The 22,773-nt window shown below is 47.1% G+C and overlaps 1 protein-coding gene across 1 annotated transcript; it reads left to right on the top strand.

Moving 5' to 3' along the window:
- The first annotated feature begins 5,210 nt into the window (after positions 1 to 5,210).
- Positions 5,211 to 20,405, top strand: PRCC (proline rich mitotic checkpoint control factor). The gene is made up of 7 exons (XM_077840836.1): positions 5,211 to 5,974; positions 9,498 to 9,545; positions 11,890 to 12,474; positions 13,873 to 13,968; positions 15,839 to 15,982; positions 17,858 to 17,923; positions 19,935 to 20,405. Exons 1-7 carry the CDS (start codon positions 5,468 to 5,470, stop codon positions 20,019 to 20,021), a joined length of 1,533 nt encoding a protein of 510 aa, XP_077696962.1. The 5' UTR covers positions 5,211 to 5,467; the 3' UTR covers positions 20,022 to 20,405.
- The last annotated feature ends 2,368 nt before the right edge of the window (positions 20,406 to 22,773 follow it).

The following is a 22,773-nucleotide window of genomic DNA, read 5'->3' as shown; positions in this document are numbered from 1 at the left end:
CTGGGCCTAAATGTGTCTTGTTGCAAACAAGGTAGGAAAAAATATCGGAAAAGAAGAAAATACAAGATAATCCAACTAAAGATACTTTATATGGACAGAACGTTCTGGTTCAGAGCTTCTATTGGTCCTGTACAAACAAATAAGTAAATAAAGTTTCCAGCTACAGTTATGAACAACGGCACAAATACTTAAAGCCCCAACAATGAAGCTACTTATGTGTATGTGTCAATTTGGCCAACTCTGGCTATATTTACTGTGTTCCTTAAAGCTGGAGTCATAGGATTAGGTAAGAATCTTGGCTTTCATTTAAAGAAGAGATGTTTCTAGCCCTTTCGGTTGCAAATAAAAGCTTGGAAATGTGACCCGACCCTCCCCCCCCCCAGGCTCCAAAATGAAAAGGGGAATAAAAAGAACCCAAAATGTGTTGTTGTTTACAATCTCGTGATTTTTAAGCCAACGGCCTGCTTGTGTGGTTCCAATTCCAGGGTCAGGGCCTTGAATAAAGGGACTACACACAGTGTGTGAAGTCAAGCCTGTGCGTAAGTCTTTGCAGGATGGCAGCCAAAGTTGTGAACAGACCAGAGAGTTTTAAGTTAGAGTCCATCGGGGTGGGAGGTTATTGAGTTGTTAATGTCTGATTCATAAGCTCTCTCTACCACACTTTTCCCCAACACTAAAATTAAAAGTAGCCAACTTAAATCAGGACTGAAACTGATGCATATTGGGGATTTCCACTTCTGTACTCCCCGTTCCATTTCATCAACAGACAGTCGAAAGAGCAGGGCTAGGGGTTGAATGGGGAGAGCTCCTGGCAGCTGAGGGCTTGATCTTGCAAGGGGCTGAGGTCCAGATCCTCAAAGATAATCACACACCTAAAACTCCCATTCATTTCAACAGGAGACGGGCATCTAACTACCTTTGAGGATCTCAGCCTGACTGTTTTGGCCCTGACCCAGCAAAGCATTTAAGTACATGAGCAGTCCCATGGAGTTCAATAAGACTACCCAGGTGCTTAGCTGTAAGTAAGTGCTTTGCTGGGTCAGAATCAGAGTGCTGGGTACCTTGCCGGATCAGGGTCTTAGCTGGTAATTTCCCCCCAGCTTTAATAATAATAAAAATAAATTAATCATTAATAATTAGTATTAAAGTAGTGGCTAAAGGCTCCAGCTGAGAGCAGGTCCCCATTGTGCTAGGGAGTATTCACAGCAAGAGACAATCCCTTCTCCAGGAAGCTTCCAGTCTCAATAGACAAGACAGACAAAGGGTGAGGAGAACGAAATTCTATTATCCCCATTTGCAGGTGGAAAATCCAGATTTAATTAAAAAATTAGGTCTCTATTATTATTAATTATTATCATTATTCTTGTATGTGTATTACCATTAGTCCTAGCCCTTGTGGTCGCAAAGATAACTTCTGATGCAGGAACCAGCTGTAAACCAAATCAGTGAGGTCTACCTGTGTTTGCCACCCGCCTGAAACAATAACTCCAAGAGGTCTGAACGTTCCTATTCCTCTCAATGGGTTGATCATTCTGAAGCCTCATGATGACAATTGTAATGCTAATGCTGCAAACTACAGTATCTCACTGCTGGAAGAGAGGGAGGAAGGGAACCATTTTATCTCACTGGAGAAGAAGCATTCCCAGCTTCTTAAGAGTTTCCTTTATCATCCGTGTCTAGAACCATCTGCTTCAGCCCCAAAGTCTGGATGCTTCATTCCATCTGGTGATTGTGGTTGGCTCCCCAGTAGCATTTCTTTCACCTCCCGATGTGACAGAAGACAGAAGGGACTGTCCCCTACTGTGGGTCAGATCATGCTACTATGACTCTCACTAGATTGTGCCTTATGCTTGGCATAATCTCACTGAAGTCAAGGGGGCTACTTGTGGAACAGTGTACTACTCAGTGTGAGTAAGGGTGTGATAATTAACCCTCTGTCTATGGACAGCATCTAAAACAACAGGGCCCTGATCCTGGCTGAGGTCAACCCTTAGAAGTCTCAACTGAGATCAGGGTCCCATCATGCTAGGCACTGTGTGTGCACATAGAGAGAGACAGCCCTTGCTCTGGAGATCTTTGCAGTCTAAATAGTCAAGACAGACAAAGGGGGAGAGGGAAAACAGACCCAGAGTGGGGAACAGCTTTGTCTGAGGTCAAAGAGCAGATTTGTAGCGGAGCTGGGAATACAACCCAGGTCTCTGACTTCGTCTCAAGAGCCCTAACCACTCGACCAGGTTGCTGCCAATGCTAACATAATATAATTATAGTTATCTAAGTAAATCAATCAAATGTATAGAAGGAGAAATCACTCCTCTCCATTATTCAAAGTTAACACAACCATATAAAACCAGCCACATCACAAACATAGTAACCAAAGCCCCTTCTGCCTGATTACAGCTCAATAAATCTGAGGCATAGCTGCTCCGTGTTGCCACCTAGTGATGTGGACTTGTGAACATCCCAAAAAAGCTCCCACAGTAACTCTCAGGACAACCTCTCCTCTTTTGTTTGAAGAAAAGGAGTACTTGTGGCACCTTAGAGACTAACCAGTCTTTGGAAGCTCAGGATAGATTTTTGAGATGGGTGTCAAAGGGGGTGGGAGTGAAGTCCTGACTCTAACTTCACTCATGACACTAAACTTCCATTGACTTCAGTGGGAGTTTTGCCTGAGAAGTGACTGCAGAAGTGGACCTAATATGAGCTTCCATAATTTTTTGCTTGTTGTAAGTTTCAGTGGAAATGGTTTTCATTAGCTTGTGAAAAGAGAGAGAGCAGGAAGAAGATTTAAACATTTTCCAGCTGTGATGGAAACCCAATCTCTCTCTCAGTAGCATATAAAGGCCCCAAGATCAGGGCCCCGTTGTGCCAGGCACTGTGCATCCATGTAGTGAGAGAGAGAGACAGCCCTGCTCTGAAGACTTTACAATTGGAATAGACTAGGCAGAGGATGGGTTAATATTTCTGTGTCACAAACTGGGAACTGAGGCACTGACAGGGGAAACAACTCTGTGAGGTCACACCATGAGTCTGCAACAGTGGCAAGAATTGAATCCTGCTCTCCTAAGTACCAAACCACTACCTTAACTGCTAGACCAGTCTTCCTCTAGCATGCTCTAACATGGCCAAGAGAGTAAAACTGACTAAAAACAAGAGTGAAACCAACCAGTTTCATTTCGCTGTGCCAGTTTAGAAGAAATGGAGAGAAATTCACAATAAAGATCATAATCAGTAAGAAGTAAACTTGGAGGTTAACCTTCTTTCAGCTTCTGAAACCTGAGATCTTCATAACCCAGGGGAGAACATCCATTTTTAACACAGCAGGGACTTGCCAGTTCTTCAAGCTAATGTCTAGGGGCTGGTGGCCAACTGCAGATTAGCCAATACCCAACCCTTCGAAAGTGGTAAAATTAAGGCACCGGCGTCACAAAATGTATTTTGCTAATTTCTCTTGATTTCACTTTAATTATATATGTTAACGGTTCACAGCATACTAGCATATGGGCTTCAGTGGGCTTTGGATCAGGCTCCACATTTGCGAAGAGGAAGAAGATCTCAAGTCTTCATACTGCTCTTGTATGTCTGGAGGACCTCCACTGAAGTCACTGGAGTGATACCAGTGTAAAAGCAGCATGCATGAGATTATTATGATTACTGGTTTGTATTACATAGTGCAAGAAGGAACTGGCCTAAGCAGCAAATCAGTGGAAGAAATGGAAATAGAACCACGGTCTTTTCCGTCAGAACTCATCCCTGGGCCACACAGCCCTTCGTTAAGCATGATGAGAAGTGGGACTTTTGGTGATGGTTATTCAGTTTGTAGCTAACCCAGATTCAACCCTTGCTGGTCCAAATTCTAGGCACGGAGGGATTTGGCTGGGTGTTTTGCACTTGGTAGTGTTCCTGTAAACACAGTGCAATGATATGGCAAAGCAGCATGTGCAGTGACCTGGAAAGGCTGGGAGTGTTGAAGCCAGCACGTGGTGCATAGGGGAAGGAGGTATTTTGACTGGGAGGCCTGTGCAAAGATGGGCCCAATTACAGCGTAACTATTTTATGTGCTGCCCCGGAGCCTGCTGCTGCACCCCGTTTGAGATGTGTAACCTACATAGTAAAACGGCTAAGTGCTAATGCCCCCAGCTGTATCACAGTGCAGAAGGTGAAAATCGGTGGCTTTTACACGGAGGGAACAAGGGAACAGTTTAGGGGAGCAACGGGGCTGTGATCAAGAGCGTGACACTGGGAGGCAGGGCTCCTACCAACGGTCCCTGCAGCTTCGAGCCCCTAACTGAATCCCTGACACCACGCTCGGCTTTGGGGTTAGCAGTGACCCTAGGGTGACCAGACAGCAAGTGTGAAAATTCAGAACAATGAGTAATCTATCACTGCACTGGGGCACTGGAGTTAGCACCGACTCCAAGAGGAGATCACCATTTGCTGGCCACGGGGCAATGAACTACGAGTCCCAGCATGCACTGCAGCGCCCCCTGCTGGTAGGGACTGAGAAGCGTCTCCCTTGGCATTGTGGGAGTTGTAGTCCCTCTGCCATAGGGCGCTCCGGGTCCTGATTTGGCGATTAACTAACAGTCCTGGCACGTATTGCGTCAGGTCCCTCTCTCAGCCAATGAAGAGTTCGCCGTGGTGCATTGTGGGCGTTGCAGTCCACCCACGGCAGTGCACCATGGGAGTTGTAGTCCTTCTCTATGACCGCAAATCTCTAGCCGACCTTTTTTGCAGATAATGAATGGTGGGGTCGGAGGCGGCATTAATTGCAGTGTATTATGGGAGTTACCGTTATTTGAGTCTGGGAAAGCTACTAAATCCCTACGGGCCCAGTGCACTCTGGGAGTGGCCGTATGAGACAGCGGGGAGAGTGACGAAATGACTGCAAATCCCAGGGTGCCCAGCTTCCTGTCTCTGTGGGCAGCAAGGGCGTTTTGCCGAGGGGCACTCTGGGATTGGTAGTCTCCCCCGACTGAATGGGGTCCGTTAACCGCCCGTCTGCCGCGGTGCATTCTGGGAGTTTCAGTCTTCGTGGGAGGTGACGATGCTGTCGTCACTACCGGTAGCCGCGGTGCAGGCTGGGAGTGGTCGTCCCGCCTTTGGGTGAGTATGGACTCCACGTCCCGAGGTGCAGCGCGGGGACCCCCTTGCGGAGAGCCAATGGAGCTCGGCCGCGGTGCCCTCTGGGAGTTGTAGTTTTGTTGGGCTGAGGAGGGGGGCTCTCGGCGGCCATTAGCTGTGCGCGCGTTGGGCTGGCTGAGAGCGGCTGGGTCGGAGCCTTCGCCTCCCCTTTCCACCCGGGGGTGGAGCTGCCATGGCGGCCCGCGCGGCTTAGCCCCGCTCCCCTCCCCCCCAGCTCCGGGAACGGCGGAAGCGGGCGCGGCCTAGTCGCGCGGCGGATCCCCGGGCTCGCGTAGCGGCCGCTGCCGCCCAGGGCTGCCCCTCGGCCGGCCGCGGGGCGGGGGCCATGTCCCTGGTGGCCTATGGCAGCAGTGAGGAGGAGAGCGATGCGGAGGAGGCCTCCGGCGAGGAAGAGGAGGCCCCCCCCGTCCAGCCCCCCCCGGGCAGGGGGCTCTTCTCTGTCCTGCCCCCTCCCAAGCTCCCCCTGCTGCCCCCCCACCAGCTTCTGGGCTCCGGCTTCCCCCTGCTGCCCCCGCCCCACGGGGGGCCGCCCCCTCCCTTCATGCTGGGGCCCCCTCCCTCAGTCCGGGGCTTCAGCACCCCCCCTCCAGGGATGAGCCCGGCCCAGGCCTCTGCTCTGGGGCTGGGCCTGCCTGAGCCAGCAGCCTTGGGGAGCCTGGCGGGGGAGCAGCCCAGGCTTGGGGGGCTCCCCCTGCCCCCGCCCAGGGACCCCGCTGGACTGAATCTCCCCCCTCCTGCCATGGCCTGCGCTGCTCCCCCCGGGGTCGGGGCTGGCTCCAGCCTCCCCAAGCCGAAGAAGAGGATTGCGGCGCCCGAGCTGCACAAGGGGGATGTGAGTATGAAATAAAGTCTTGTGTTCTGGGGATCCAGTGACGCCTCCACCCTGAGCGGGGCTCCCCCATAAAGAGGCATCTCCCGTAAGGGAATGGGGGTGCCCCTGGTAGGGGAGCACCCCCTGGGAGAGTATTCCTGCAACTCTCCCTGTCTTATTGGGGTGATCCTATGGCGGTTTCAGGCGACTGTGAAATGTTGTGCTGACCCCAAGCATCCTAGCACAAGAAGGTATGGGAAAAAAAGTTGACACTGACATTGTAGCGTCTCAGGGGAGACCTGTCCTAGCTGGCAACTCTAATCCTAAAGTGCTTTGCAGAATTAAGCTGGCATAGAAAGCTTATTTACAATCACAATACAGCAAAACTAGATTATCCGTAGGCTTGTTCGTTAGAAAAGTTAACTAGTTAATGAGTCGAAGCCTGAATCTACCAGTTTTGGAACGTCCAAAAATTTGTATTTTGCTAGCCCAAATTTCACATCAAAACTAAAATTTGTTTATTTAAAACTAATTATCTGAAGGTTTTAGGTTCCCCCGGGACACTTAAGTAATAGGTTATCTGTAACTTGCCTTTGTGTTTTCATAGTGTCTCTGATCCCACTGGGTCCTTAAGCACCATGAAATTGCAACTGGTTATGTGCTGTACAATAGGGAGGGGAGGGGAATATTCTTGGTCAAGAACAGAGGGTAGCCACTCCCGTAGAAAGTGTCATTCTCAGAGTATGCAGAACTAATGGGACCTCAGTTTCTCTTTTGAAAGAGCATCCCCAAAACTCAGTTCTTTTACCATAAAGGACTAGGGAGATAGTGTTGCTGGGATTCGAACCTTTGATTCTAGGACATACATATGTCAAACCTAATAGTGAAACTAGTTGGGTTTGTCCTACTCTCATCAGGAGATACATTGGTTCAGCAATGCCTTCTATTCTGAAAGAATCTGTAATATTTTAGCATAAGGACTTAATTATAAACCATGTGTGGGAATGTGATTGATGTGTATACCAGTAAAATGCAACCTCCTCCTGAGTGGAAAGTGACAGCTTTTTAACAGTGTCCAGCAATCCTATTTAATAAGACTAGGAAAGGAAGTGGAAGAATATCCTAATCCAATTGCAGTTGTGGCAAAAGCTTAGGGAGGCAGATTGTAGTTAAACCCCACAAAGGGTCAGGACTTTGTTTTAGTCTCTATTCACTGGCACATTGTCTTCCTGTTCCGTCAGGGTGTTACCTATTTTATATTGCCTCTTGTAGGATGCAAAGAATAATCAGCAAAGTTCTGGAGAGACGACAGAGAGCTGCCTGTCTATTTTGAGACAGGCAGCTGCAGGAGGTGGATCCTGACTGTGAACTTATAAATAGTTGCAGGGATATAGTTGGTCAGCCAGCATCTTAGCCTTGGGAGAACTGGAACTGTGTCAATGTCAATTCCCCTCTCTCCTTGCTAGGAGTCTGCAGGAATGGCATAGGGGACACTCCAGAGTGTATGCTGCTCTCCATAGTCTCAACAACTCAGGGCGCTGGTTTGGCTGTTAAGTGACCTAGCCTAACAAATTCCAGAGCCATAGATCCCTATGCCAAGATGACCAAAATATAAGATATGTGACAGAGAATATCTTGTTGCTATACCTTGGGACTGTTTATAGTGAACTTGAATTTAGTCAAAGCATTGGCAGGCAACAGGACCATTCAAATTCATTCTACTTCCCACTGCTTTGCAATGTGCATGTCTCCATCCCAGTTAGGATGATAGGGGGAGGAAATGGCTTCGCTTTAGGTGTGCTCCACTCTGTCCATCTCTAATATCCCTGTGTCATAATCCTCTTATTTCTATCCCTTCTGCTGGCTCCAGTGACGATGTACATCTGTTGGGCAATGCAATGTATTGATCAGTCTTGTTAGCAAACTAATCAGAAGTGTTCTCCTCTCTCACATCCCCTGTTTGCTCATTCCCTTCTTCACAGCATCTGGCTGAGAAACAGACATTTCATAATAAAACAGATGCCAACCTATTGCCGTAATGTTAATGAGGAGGCTTATTGACAACTCTTGTGGGATAGACTTACATGAAAGGGATCTGTTTCTTTTCGTGTATTAATCCATCCCACCCACCCCCATGTAGCAACATATTAACTTTGAACAGTTATGTGGCACAGATTATCACTGGTTGTTATGTTGATGAGTAAGGGTCAGTAAAAAGAAATGCATAAAAATGGGGCCATTCTTAATTTTTCACTACTCCGTACCTCTTTTCCATTGTGACAATCGTCCTAATCCTTCAAACCCCCCCTCAAAATTCCCTTCTTTCACCTTGCGTCCCAACCAGGGAATTCTACCTCAGTTTCTGCTTCAGCATATCAGAATTTACATGATGAGTTCTGTTTTAACTCTCCTTATCTGTTTACTTTATCTAGCTTCATGTTCTACATTTGTATAATTTAGGTAGTAAACTGGGCTATGTCTCCCTTAATCTCTGTAAATTGCCATGGAAAGCTATAGGACTGTATACCTCTTTAGGGCTGGATACTCTTGTACAGTAAGGCCCCTTTGTGATGGCAGAGCGTGGAAAGGGGCCTAGAAAGTAAGAGAATCAGTCTACAGACACTAATTTCTAATGGGACTTGGGTGTCCAAAACGTCTAAGCACCTTTGAAAAATCTCCATTCTAAATTACCAGATCCACAGTGTTATGAGTTTATGTTTCCATTTTGGTTTACATTGTCTAAACACAAAAGCAGAGGGCTGTCAGTTTTGAGGCTGGCATTTTTTGTGATTTCAAAACAGAGCCTGACTTATAAAAGACTCAAACTGAGTTTTGCCTCAATGTTTTGTTTCTTATATTAAAAAAACAGCAGCAAAAAACTTTAAAATGCCAGAGCTGTTGGTACTCGGTGTACGAATCACTGGTGAGCAGCTAAATATGTGTAAGCTGTGCCTCTCATTTTCTCCCACGCACTCCTGCATTGTAAATGTATTAAAATGACAGTCTTAAAATTTTAAATCCTGACTTAATTTTAACTAAATGGTTTTTTTTGGTCCACATACCATACAGATGAAATTGATCTTAAGTTGGACAAAACATTGTTCAGTTGCGTTGAAATTGCTCTTATGAGATTTAAAGAACTAATGCCAGTGTACTAGTTTATATAGCTATAGTTTTTACAGTAGCGTAGTGCTTTATACATGGCCATGTCCAAACTGCATTAGTTACAACTGTTGCTAAACGTAGCCGCAAGTAGCAGAGTCTTGCTTCCATTGTGGACAGTTTGCTTATCTCTCATGTAGTAACCAGGGCTGGCTTTCAATGAGACAGCACTTCTTGACCTGATCTCCTCATATCAGCTGGACTGGAGGTGAAAGAACTTCGATCTCCTACCGCTTGTTCAGCAGCTAGGGTCCTTGCAAATCAAAAAGCTGGCCCTACTGCTAACATGATCTCTTTGATAATGAGTACATTTATTCTATTTTTTTTTTTTTTTTACAGTCACAAGTGCTACTTAAATTGTTTTGTTTTTTTTCTTTCTCAGTCAGATTCAGAGGAAGATGAACCAGCAAAGAAGAAAAACTCTCTTCAGGTAATGACTTAAAATGTAATTCTCAAACGTATACTTCCTGTGGAAGCAACTTGATTGTCACAATCTTGGGCTTACAGCTGGGGCCCTCAGGCAGCCCCCTATCAGGACTAAGGGGGCACTAGTGTACAGTAGCAAACTGCCAGAGTTCCTAAAGGAGACTATTTTTGTGGTATACAAGTATGGTATATTCAGGTTCTACAACAACTGGTTAGGCTGCTACTAAAACTTAATCAGGCAGTTGAATCAAGTTGCCACAGGTTAGATGACATATGAAACTTAATCTATAGTAGCAAACAGAATCATTGGCTGACAGTCAAGTCACTTGGAATTCTGAACCTGCTGCCAAGCCCATAAAAATGAGGGAAAGTAATAGAAAACCTGGATTTGTGCTGGAAATGGCCCACCTTGATTATCATACACATTGTAAGGAGAGTGGTCACTTTAGATAAGCTGTTACCAGCAGGAGAGTGAGTTTGTGTGTGTGTGTGTGGTGGGGGGGTGGCGGGAGTAGTGGTGAGAAAACCTGGATTTGTGCTGGAAATGGCCCAACTTGATTATCATACACATTGTAAGGAGAGTGATCACTTTAGATAAGCTATTACCAGCAGGAGAGTGGGGTGGGAGGAGGTATTTTTTCATGATTTTGTGTGTATATAATAAGATCTTCTACACTTTCCACAGTATGCATCTGATGAAGTGAGCTGTAGCTTACGAAAGCTTATGCTCAAATAAATTGGTTAGTCTCTAAGGTGCCACAAGTCCTCCTTTTCTTTTTGCGAATACAGACTAACACGGCTGTTACTCAGAAAAATTATTGTAAACCCAACCCTGCTGGTTTTGAGATCGAGGCATTTCATTGACTTCCAAATGGATGGCCTTTTGGTCAAGGCACCAGAATGGGACTTGGGAATTGTAGGTTCAGTTCCTGGCTCTGTCACAGACTCTCTGTGACACCTTGGGGACTTAGTTCCTGATCCTGCAACTTCTTGCACTTTGGCAGCAAGACCCCCCAGGGTCCATTTCTTTATTACTTAGCCCTCCACTGACAAGCTGGATACTTCAGTGTTTTCAAACTGCCAGCCAAGAAAACCCTATCTCCAGAGATTGGTGGTAGTTCCTAATAGAAGCAACGTTTAGAAAAGCGTAGTGTATTTGCACCTGCAAGTAGCTTGGATAAACAGGAGAACTGAAGGTAACAAGTTTATTGCTTCCTGTCCTATATGGGTCTAAACATTGTTCAGGAGCGGCTGATCTATTTAAAAACACCGGTCGTGAGAGGCAGTGTGGCCTAGTGCATAGAATCTGGGACTGGGACTCAGGAGACCTGGGTTCTTTTTCTGGCTCTGCTACTGGCCTGGTGGGTGACCTTGGTCAAGTGGTTTTACCGCTCTGTGCCTCAGTTTCCCTTCTGTAGAATGGGGATGATGATAGTGACCTCCTTTGTAAAGTACTTTGAGATCTAATCACTGCATGCTCAAAAGCATGGTGCTGTCGGGACAGTCTTTAGTGTCTTGCTCCCCCCAGTATTCTGCCTCCCATTGCTTTCAGGTGTGAACTTGATGATGGAATTTATTATGACTTATATTACGATAGCTCTGAAGGGCCCCAGTCGTGGCTCAGGGCCTCATTGTGTTAGGATGACAAACACAGCAGAGATTCTCCCAACCCTGACCACTTACACGCTATTCATGCTTAGATTGCAGGCCTGCAGGGTGAAGACTAAGCTGTGTGGTGTGAAAAGCTGGCACAAACGCACAATTCTTCAATCTTTCCCTTACTTGCAATCAGCCTGTATATATGAAAGTTGGATTAAACCCCAAACTGGAGGGTCTAAGGCAGTGGTCAGGTATAAGGTATAAGTATAAGGTATAAGTGATCAAATACCTTTCTTAAAAGGTTTCTTTAGGATAATGCTCTGAACAGTGCTTTAATTTGGAGAACATAGACTGATGCCTTTGAGAGCTATACATTCCCTGAAAAGCCCTCTTATTTTTGGATAAGGAAGCCTCTGGCATTTTTTCCCTCTCCATTGTAGAAGTGAAATAAAGCTTTCAGTTCACCGCGCTAGCATTCAGCAAAACCCCTTACAACCCTTCCTGTTGCTCTGGTCTGTCAGATTTTTCTGTTACTGCTTCAGAGCAGAATATAGCCTCCTTTGTATCTCAGGCCAATGTAATTTTCAGTCCCTGCAGTGCACGCTGAGTAGTGGGGGTGCCCATTGGCAAGATTAGATAAAGTGAAATGGGGGTAGATATTGAGCACTGGGTTAAGAAAATATAAACTCGCTCATCTATTTTCTTGTCTCCTGTTTTTATGAACCATATTTTCTGAATGAAACCATCAGGGACTCAGCGAGGGCTCTGGCTTGTCTGCTTTGCTTCCTCAACCCAAAAACTTGACGGTGAAAGAGACAAACCGGTTGCTTTTGCCCTATGCTTTCTCGAGGAAAGCAGCAGAAAATGCCTCTGAGTCAAAACCAGCTAAGGCTCCAATCTCCTCCTCCAAGCCAAAACCTCTGTCCAAGCCAGCAGTGGCCACGACTCCTTCGCCATCTGCCATCAAGGCAGCTGCCAAGAGTGCTGCCCTACAGGTGACCAAGCAGATCACCCAGGAGGAGGATGACAGTGACGAAGAGCTAGAGCCAGAGAACTTCTTTTCTTTGTCTGACAAAAGTGAGCCCAGCGTGGTCAGCGCGGAGACGTACGTGTATTCCGGCACCGTGGTGACAGAGGATCTGCCCCCTGGGACGGAGCCAGAGCCTGAATTCCAGGATGCTGCCGCTAATGCCCCTCTGGAGTTCAAGACGGCTGCGGGTTCAAGCACCACTCAGCACAGCTGGGCCCCCAAACCCGGAGAAGACTATGGCAACCAGCCATTTAACCAGTTCCCTGGCTACAGCGATGCCAGTGCCCCGGGGGCATACTATCAGGTAAGAACCAGGATTACCAATGGGCAAAACACAATGGGCTTGGTTTAAAAAGTAGCCTTTGAATTGGTGCAGGTTATAGCCTTGGAGATTGAACCTGTGCGAACTCTTTCAGGCTAAACAGCCCAGCACACTGAGGCCCCTGCTGTGAGGAGGTCTCAAGGCGTGACTGCAGTATAAATGTTTACCTAACTTTTGAAATGCATCCACAGAATTGCACCTGCCATTGTCTGGGTGCAAAATCTGGGGCCTGTTCAAAGCCATTTCAAAACCTGGGGGCAGTGTCTGAGACAGGATTGGTTCTTACTGATCCAGCAGGAGGGTTATGCTGGGGAGGTAGCAGTTGAGTACATGTAGCCAATAATAGATCTTAAAGGGGGGAAATTGTGTGTGTGTCCTATTTGCTGCTTCATAATGTCTGAAGGTGGGCTAGAAAGTTCTTTAAGGTCTTTAGGGTGGTTTTTTTAACTGTTAGGTTAAGGAAATGAGGAAGCATACACCACACCCAGCTCACACTGCAAGGGTAGTTGTGCAGGTTGAATGTAGTTTCCAGAATGGGATCCTAGGAGTTACCATCTCTGCTCTTGCAGAAGGTCCCCTGGGTTCTTGGACTTGGTTTTACTACATCTCCAAATGACTGTCATTAGCACAGCACCTCCTCACACTGTACTGGGGTATTGGTTTGATTGGCTCTTCCTACTGAGTCAGTATGTACTGAAATGCCAACCCTTCTTCTAGAGCCTTCGGAGTCTGCTTTTGTGGTCTCACCTACCAGCATTAACCCCCCATTAATCTACTTTCCACATGAAGCCCAAGGGCAGGGAGAAAACATTAACAGATTGTCTGTGTAGTGGAGTTCAGGAGCTCCCCAAATATTTACAGAGTCCTTTTGAGTGCAGGAGGAAATCCACACGTGTCAGTTTATACTGAAAGTAGGGAAAGGTGCAGTGGAACAGTACATCAGAGTGTTGGGATGGGACCACTTGAGGTGGGGTTGTGAAAACACAAAGCTATGGCTCTAGCCAGAGGGGAACTGATTGCAGTCTAAGGTAGTAGTCGCTACGTACACATGTGTAAAGAGCCACTCAGTCCAATGGCGCTGCCAGAGTAGTGATGAGCTGGGGACAAGTGCTTACAGCAGGATGCAGTCCCCCTGAGTGGGGAAATAAATTCTCTTGTTGGGCTCAGGGCAAGGCACGTGCATGCCTCCTCATGGGCATCAACAGGCTAACACACCTCTAAGGTCAGGTGATATCTCTGAAGGCGGCCTTTTAAAGGTACCTCATCCTGAGGGCATCTGGTTCCAGATCCAATGCTGCATCTTGGTATCTGTGTCCAGTTTTGTTCCAGTAGCTGTCTGATCACACCTTGATGACAAACCTATTCTCCTCTCGATTACAGGATTACTACCCCAGTGGCTATTACCCAGAGATGGATCCAGCCCTAGGACCAGCACAGGAGATGAGCACCGATTCGTCCTTCATGGATGATGAAGCGGTTGGCATTTATTATATATCCTACCACAGAGTTCACATTTAGATACTATGGGGTTATAGGAACATAGGATCTGCTTGGCAGCTCAAAACACTGACCTCTCAAGCCTGGTGCCTCGCTACTTGCCATGGCAGATCTGGCTGTTGTTCTTTCAGGTCTAGTGTCCTGTTATGGGCAGTAGTCGATACCTGCTGCTGCCCACTTCCGCTCCCTTAAAGTACACACAGTCAGTCTGGTAATACCGTATGTCATGGGGAAAAGGAAGAATTCCTTAAATGTAATAATAATACATTTGCTTTAAATGGTGTTGAGTGCCTTACAAAGACATTACCCACCCCCATCCTCCAATCTGGATAAGCAACATAGCCAAACAAGAAACGATCAGAAGCAGTATTAACATTGACTGATCTCACACCAGTCCCCAGAAATAAATAAATTTCCCCTGCTAAGGAAACTAACTCTGGGTTGTAAGTCAGGGGAGATCTGCTGCCTTTGGTGGAGCTACAGTGGTTTATGGTGAAGTCAGTGGAGCTACATCAGCTGAGAATCTGGCCTTGTTGCCTGTACATAAGAATGATCATACTGAGTCAGACCAGTCGTCTATCTAGCCCAGTATCCTGCCCCCCGGCGGTGGCCAATGCCAGGTGCTTCAAAGGGAATTAACAGAACAGGGCAATCATCAAGTGATGCATCCTCTGTCCTTCAGTCCTAGGATCTGGCATTCAGAGGCTTAGGGACACCCAGAGCATGGGGTTGCATCCCCAACCATCTTGGCTAATAGCCATTGATGAGCCTATCCTCCGTGAACTGATCTAATTCTTGTGTTTATGTTCTTGGAAGAATGTTTGGCAAAGCCTGTGGCCCTGACCACTAGGTATGGTATTAGACTTTCCTGCCTTTTTCCCTCTTGTACTAGTCCTCGTTATGAGATCACTGATTGCAAGATGGGCAGCTCAGAAGCACTTTTTCTCACACCCCAGCCCCTTCCAGTGATCTTTAGATCTTCTGCTCTGGGTGATCTGGTTTGCTTTATAAGCTGATATCAGATATTTCCAGCAGGAGACAATCCAGCAAGTCCAGCGTAATCTTCACTCAGGATGTAGCAAGGAGTGGATGTCACACACAACACGGTGTGGTGTGCACAGGTGCTAGTTGGCTTACAACTGCAAAGCAATACAAAAACTGCAGCTAAAGGACCTTGGATCTACCTTACTTAATGCAGCAATGTGCTTCATTCATGTTCCAGGGCTCAGCAGCTTCAGCTCAAAATCCATTTGAAATGTACCACAGACTGCTGCCACTCTCCAGAAACTGCCAGCAAAGCTGGCATCTGGAATCAAATGATGCTGCAGAAAGCACTGGCTGTTGTGTGCAATTCCCTTCCAGCAACCTCAGTTCATTTCATATGCCACCCCCCTGCTGTGTTGTTTTGGAGACCTGTTCAGTTGTGTAAGGTGCATTTGCCAGTGGCAACATTTTCAGTGCTTCCTTGACTCTTAGAGTGGAGGGTGTGGAAGCCAGGACTGCTCAGTTCTATTCCTGGCTTTGCCAGTGGCTACAGGCAAATGTCTTCACTTGCTGCTGTCTCTCCATATTTAAAATATATTTCCCTACCTCATGGGTTAGGTGTGGGGGAGAGAGTTTGTGGGGCTCACTGTAAAGAGCTTTGAGATCTGTTGATCTGTAGAAGAGCAGAGTTATACTATAAACAAAGAACTCTCTGACTGGGAAGATGAGCATGGTTGTGGCCCAGCACCTCAGATGATAAGCTGGATCATTCCAAGCCCCAGTCACCTTTGTTTGGTACGGTGTATCAGAGCCATGTAATATGAGCGTAATTCTCTTCTGATCTTTGTTTTAATTCCTCTCTCAGTTCAAGCGTCTCCAAGGTAAACGGAACCGTGGGAGGGAAGAGATCAACTTTGTGGAGATCAAAGGGGATGATCAGCTGAGTGGAGCCCAGCAATGGATGACCAAATCCTTAACAGAGGAGAAGACCATGAAATCTTTCAGCAAGGTATGAATAGGATGTATTGCCTAGTGGGTAGAGCACTGGACCAGGATGCAAAGGGCCTGCCTTCAGGTCCCAAGTCAGCCCCAGACCAGGGGCAAGTCATTTCATCGACCTTGTGTCCCAGTTCCCCATCTGTAAAACGGGGATGTTGAGGATAAAATCCATTAATGATTGTGAGCCGCTCAGGTGCGGGTCAGATAAATAGATGGGTAGCAGAGGGATGGCAAGCCACGGGGCTGCTGTTCGGCTGTCCCTTCAGAGCCTTAGGGAACTTGTTTTCACCTCTCTGAATTGCATTGGTGAGACCAATACTGCATTCATTTCTTGTGCTCGCGTTTTGAAAGGAATGTTGAAAAATTGGAGAGGGTGCAGAGAAGATCTACAAAAATGATTTGAGGCCTGGAGAAAATCTCTTACAAGTGAGAGACTTTAGTTGATCAAAAAGATCAAGAGATGACTTGATTATGGTGTAGAGCACTTAGATGGGGAGAAAACACTGCGTACTCAAGGGCTCTTTAGTCAAGCAGAAAGAGACAGAAGAAGAACCAATGGCTGGAAGTTAAAGCCAGACCGATACAAATTAGACATAACATGCACCATCAGGAGCAAATGGCCAAGAGGAGTGGTGGATTCTCCATTTTTTGAACTTGTCACATCCAGACTGAATACTTTTCTGGAAGATGCTTTAGCCAAACACAAGTTATTGGGTTCAACACAGGGGTAGCTGGGTGAGCGTCTCTGGCCTTCGAAATACATGAGATCAGACTAGGTGATGTAGTGCGGTCCTTGTGGCCTTACAATCTGTGAATCTATTGTAGAGGGGTCTAGAAATTAAAGGATACACCTTTCCAGTTATCCAGCTGCAAAGGGAAGGGCATCTGGGAAGCAGTCAGGCACGCAGTGCGGCCGGTATGGTGGTGCCGTTCCCAAGCTGATCACTGGAAACCAATGGTCATGGGACAGCAATGAAGTTTGCAGGGAGGTTGTTGGGAATGAACAATTGAAGCAGGAAAGCTCTGGAGACGGCCCCAAAGTGCTACTAGACTTTGGGATAAAGATACCAGAGAGGCAGTTTGCGTCTGCCTTCCCCAACCTCAGTGCTCTGAGTTCAAACCCTGTCAAAGGGAGGAGAGGTAGGGCTGTTTGCTCCTGTAATGGAGCACCTTGAGAACTTAACCCACAGCTAGCTCACTGCTCGGGGTAGGGACCATGACTTGATTTGTAAGGCACTTGGATCTACAGTTATGTAGGGAGTATGCAACCCTGTATAGAATAGAATGGGAGATCTGGGTTCTATTCCCAGCTTGGCTTTGACTCTTCGTGATCTTGTAACCCATTTCACTTGTCTCTGCTTCCATTCCCCTCTCTTTAAAATGGGTATAATGCCTAGCTTCTGTATATGTTGTGAGGCTTAATCGGTTTTCATGAAATTCAGAGCTCATGGAGGAAGATGCTGTTTAAGTACAAAGTAATTAGGCACAGCATGGCTGCAGAGCATCTTGAAACAGGTGCTTAGCCCCAGTGTGTGAGCAGTGAAGACTGACTAGAAGCTGCCTCAACATGGGATCTGTTGTTTCATACATTCCAAGGCCAGAGGGGATCATCATGACCATCTAGTCTGACCTCCTGTATAGCACAGGCCAGAGACCTGCCCCACAGTCATTCCTTTTAAACTAGGGCTTATCTTTTAAAAGAAAAAAAATCACCAGTGATGGAGAATCTACCACAACCCTTGTCAAGGGCTTTAAAGCAAACCAGACACTTCTGGTTTCTGCAGCATTGGTTTCTGTCCATGTGACACCATCCCTTGCTGATTTCACTAGCCGGGGCAGTATCCTTCCAGCACTGATAGTCATTTTGAATTTGTTTTTTCTTTAGAAAAAAGGAGAGCAGCCCACAGGACAGCAGAGAAGAAAACACCAGATCACGTACCTGATCCACCAGGTCAGCTGTCTACCATGGGTGTGAAAACAGCCCTTGACAATGTTACAAATGTGGTATCACTTAAGAGCAGAGAGTATCAGTGGAAATGAGCTGATGGAGTCAATAACTTCTGCAGTTACAAGAGAGAGGCCCCCCAGTGTGTCCTACATCAGGCAGACCTCAATCTATGCACAAAGAATTCCCATTGAAACCTGCAGTGGTTTTGTGGGGGGAATTGAGGGCTGCAGCAAGCTGTATGGGGCAGAGGCCAGGGCTTCCTTTGCTCCTTGCACAGAACTGAGACCACTGTTAGTGCATCAATAATTTCTGCCCTTGGGTTGAATCCATTTGTGGTGTCTTCTGAGATTCCCATCCAAGCCCCGAACATTCCTCATCTCCCTCTCAACTCCTGTGTGCCATGCATCTGCCAGAAAGGGTCATTAGAGGGTAATGCAAGTCACTTCTGTTCTGCCTGTTTCCATCCTCCCCAGCTGGGGTGAACGTGCTGCCTCTGTTGTGCTGTGCTGGCTGGTATATGTATGGCTGATCTGCAGAAGATAAAAGCCCTAGGAGATGACAACAAAGCCACGTGGTAGAGGAGAGTGCAGTGACACCATGTGTGTCTGGAATAGCAGACAGCCTTGATGCTTGTCTGAAGTCACGATTTTGTTGCTCCATGAGCGAAAGCTCAGCCAAGGAGCTTTGGCACCAGACTAATGGGGTTATGCCTACGACATAGGGAAACCGAACAACAGAGGTAGGTCGAGAGGGTTCATGCAAACAGTCTACAGCCTGGACCTCCCTTTGGCAAGCTTGGCAGTAAGTGCGTCAAGGCTGGTTCCTGTGCAACTTCTCTGGATTCCCCAGACGCTTGATTAGGTGTGCCAGCCTCTCAGTGGGCAGCACAGCTGTAACACTAGGAAAAGCCATGCCCAGGCCAGAGGGAAAGGTGAGGATCCTGACAGACAGTACCTCCTAAAGGCATTTCTGGTAAATCCCAGATAACTCCCCTGACCTCCCCCCCTGCCACCCCCACCCCACTGGCAATCCTCCCGCCTCATCTGGGGCTGTATGTAATGGGGACCAAATGCAGAAGCCCGTCGTGTCTTGCCACTAGATGGCAGAGGGTCTCCTGTTGCTGGGATATCATCGCCATCACTTCTGGCTTCCTGGCTGGAGGGTGAGGGTGTCTGTGCAGTTGTGTTCCTCAGGAGAATATTTTCTCCTCCCACCTGAGACCCAGCACCCTGATGTGGAGCTTTAGAGAGATGGTTTGTCATAGGTTTGTGTTTGGAGGTCAGTGGCGTGAGGCCACTGGGTTAGCCACCCACTGTTAGAGTTGGCTGAAGGGAGTGTTGACTAGTGGTTAGAACGGGGTCCTGAGAGTCTGGACTCCTGGGGTCTTTCCTGGCTCTGTGGCACATTAACCTACTGTGGCCCCCGTCCTCTCAGTATGCGGAGTGGTGGAATGCCTGCGCCACTGGGCTTTTGAGACTTGATGTGTGTCTGTGATTGAACCTCTTGGGGAGTCTCCGAGGTGAAACCTCTAAAGAACTAGCTGCTGCAGGAAGTGGTTCTGTAGAATCAGCACTGAGCCAGTGTCCCAGCACAAGTTGAAGGGTGCTGTGCTGCTGTGGATGGGACTTAAACCACAGGGCCTGGCCACTTGGGGCCACTTAAGGACCCCATGGCACTTTTCATATGACTAGGGACTCCGAGCATTGTTCCAGCTTGGCTTCTCTATATCAAGATCTCTATCAGGATATTTATATTACACCAATGGTTTTCAACCTGTGGTCCACATACCCCTGGGGGTCTGAAGACTACATTTAAGATTTCCAAAGTGGGCTGCATCGCCCTTTGACATTTTTTAGGGGTCCACAAATGAAAAACAATTGAAAACCGTGGTACCAGAGAACTAACTAAAGTGCTCTGAGCTTCTCATTGTGAAGTGACAGAGAAGGGCAAAGGACTACTAAAACAATGAACAACTGTTCTGATTTTGATCTATTCTCCACCCCCTTTTCTGCAGGCGAAGGAGCGAGAGTTGGAACTGAAAAACACATGGTCCGAAAACAAACTCAGCCGGCGTCAGACCCAAGCCAAATATGGATTTTAGTACCTCTCCTATTTTGTGGGCATTAGCCCAGATGACCTACCATGTCAGACTCCTCCTGGCCTACCAGGAATTGAGGAGGCCCCTGGATCTAACTGTGTGGGTGGGAGGATACAGCACTCCCCTGTCTGTGAAGAGAAGGGTTAAATACTAACCATTTCTGAAACCCACGCTGTAATTTTTTTAATGATAATGTAGAAGGCTCAAATCAAGTCTGGTTCGTGCAGCTGGGGACTCTAGCACCGGACAGCCACAGGCTTGTCCAAAGAGGACATGACTGGCGCAAAGTTTTGAGCTCTCATCCTGTAGGTGTACAGACTACCAATTTTTTTCTTTAGTCACCAGAACCTTAGGTAGAGTCTCAATAAATTTCCAAGTCCAACACTGCTCCTTTCTTTGGACCTACCGTGTGTCAAGAGTGTAATTTCCTTTCTGAAAGGCAGTTTCAAGGGCAAACTTTTTGTATTATTATTATGACTATTATTTGAAAAACCCTTTGGGATAGTTCAGTTTGTACTTGTGTAGACACATTTCTCTTCTTACAAGCAATCTCAGCAGGTTTGAAGTGTGTCTGGTTCTTTTGTTTTCCTTGCCATGCCCTCCTGTAAATTTTGAATCACTTTTGAGGGGACATTTTTGTTTTCAAGGTCGATGTTGGCTAACAAGATGGTGCTTGTTTCAGTTTGAAAACAGCGCACAGATACCCCCAATCTCTGGACTCTGCAGAAGATATTCTGGTTTCCTCTGCCAGCACAAGAAGCTATTGTAAGCTCTGGGACATATAAGAATGGGGTAGGTGTGGGTGTGTGTCCCCAAGCCAAGGCCCAGAGCACTGTAAAAATCTGATGCAAATGCTAGTTGAATCCAAGTATTTCTGGGGTGAGATGGTGCCCTGCAGCTCGCAGCGAACTGAAGTCACCACAGTATTTCCTGTAATAATCCAAACCTAGGCAAAAGCTGCCTACAGCACAAGTTTTTAACCTATCTGCCTATCTCTATAACGCCTAGTTCCTGCTGAGGCACCAACTCTGGTTTAAATGTTAACTCCACCCACCTGGCTGGAAAAGGGAGGCAATATCTTGACTTAAACTTGTTTCACAGAACACTTGAAAAATGAGTTTCTTCATTTCACTTAAGATGGTGGACTTCCCAGAGGCAGAGACAGGCATGTCTGCAAATAGTACACAGGCCAGCTATTCAGATATGTGTGTATCTGTTCATTCTTGCTGGCCTCACTTCCTAGTTCATTGTTTGCTGCTGAACTCTTATGATGCTGAAGCAAGGAGTGAGTCGGTCCAGTTCTTTAAGTTACATTCCCGACATCAAAGGTTTTATTTGTTGTACCACAACTAAAGCAGTTAATTGCGGCAATTCCATTGAGGAAAATGCCAAAGGGCAACTTGCTCCCGTCTACCCTGTTCCCCCCCCTCCAAAGAAAAGGACGTGGTAAATGAAGTCTGACAGTATTTTAAAATCAGATTTATAGGTTAGTTCCCTGGATGTTTTAGTACTTTGCAAAGCCCGTTTTGAGTGTTCCAATGACCAGAATAAAGTTACTGTTGAGTAATTTATTCCTATCTTATCTGTACAGTGAAATCCTCTGAAAAGAGATTTGATAAAGGAATAAAACTTTTAAACGAACCAAACCACCCCTCTGGTTGCCTCTCCAGGGGATGGGATTGTTCACACCCTCTTGTCATTCTCAGGAACTGGACTGGCACAGGAGTGATTAGATCTTACCAGTTTTAATACTGAACCCACAGGGCCTGACTCCTGTGCACCAGGGCCCGGTTGCACCCTACTGGCATGGAGCTTTACAATGGATACCGCTGTAACTTACACCCACTTTAAGGCCCCTTTCCTCTGCCAGAGCTGTGAAAAAGGACCCTTGAGGCTTGTCTACACATACAGTGCTATCATGGCACTGCCGTAATGCCTCGTGAAGATGCTACCTACACCGACAGGAGAGAGCGTCTCCTGTTGGGGTAGGTACTCCACCTCCCCGAGAGGTTTGGCTGTGTTGACGGGAGAAGCCCTCCTGTTGACATCGTGCTGTGTACAGCCGGAGTTCCGTCGGTATACCTGCGGCACTGGGGTGTAGACTTCCTACATGCCTGAGTGATGCAGTTGTACTGACGTAAGTCTATAGTGTAGACCCAGCCTTAGTCTTAATGGGAATCAAGGCCAGGACCCTGAACAGCTGGGACTGCTCTAAACATATACACAGGCGACTTTGTGCCTGAGTCTTGGCAGTCTTTCTACATCGGAGAATAGGAGGTGACCTTGCTGGGCAAAAGGTGGAAACCAAAACTGTTCCCCCCTCCCCTGGAATTGAACAGCTGGGGCAGTCACAGGTCAGTGAGGGGCTGAAGAGGTGACTGCCTCTCAAAGTGCCAGTTGCTCAGGCCTTTCTCCTGCAGGTGATGTGTGAAGGGACAGCCAGAGTTTAAAGGGAGACTTCAGGGCTAGGGAACATTCAAATGGCTTCTTCCGGTGGAGCTGAATCATGCAGGGGCCTATTGACCCAGATGCTGGCTCATATGAGCCTGGCAGTTGCTTTTACGCTGGTCTGTTTGGTGGTGGGGTTTGTGGCTGCCCTTCCCACAAAGAAGTGGTAGGTCTTGGGGTGGAGAAGGGGGAAGAATTAGGCAGACACCAGAAGCTCTCTGGCTGCCTGCTGCTTAGTAGCCATGTTGCCAGGTGCACACTTTGGGTCAGGTTACCCCCAGGAGAGGGGGCTGCGTTGGGGAAGAGG

The sequence above is a fragment of the Eretmochelys imbricata genome, chromosome 24, assembly GCF_965152235.1.
Source record: "Eretmochelys imbricata isolate rEreImb1 chromosome 24, rEreImb1.hap1, whole genome shotgun sequence".
Classification (NCBI taxonomy): Eukaryota; Metazoa; Chordata; order Testudines; family Cheloniidae; genus Eretmochelys; species Eretmochelys imbricata.
This window is presented reverse-complemented; position numbering and strand designations above follow the sequence as displayed.

Coding starts and splice junctions, on each gene's coding strand:
- PRCC (XM_077840836.1), top strand. CDS start 5,468: ATGTCCCTGGTGGCCTATGGCAGCAGTGAGGAGGAGAGCGATGCGGAG. Junction 5,975..9,497: donor CCGAGCTGCACAAGGGGGAT/GTGAGTATGAAA, acceptor TTTCTTTCTCAG/TCAGATTCAGAGGAAGATGA. Junction 9,546..11,889: donor AGAAGAAAAACTCTCTTCAG/GTAATGACTTAA, acceptor TGAAACCATCAG/GGACTCAGCGAGGGCTCTGG.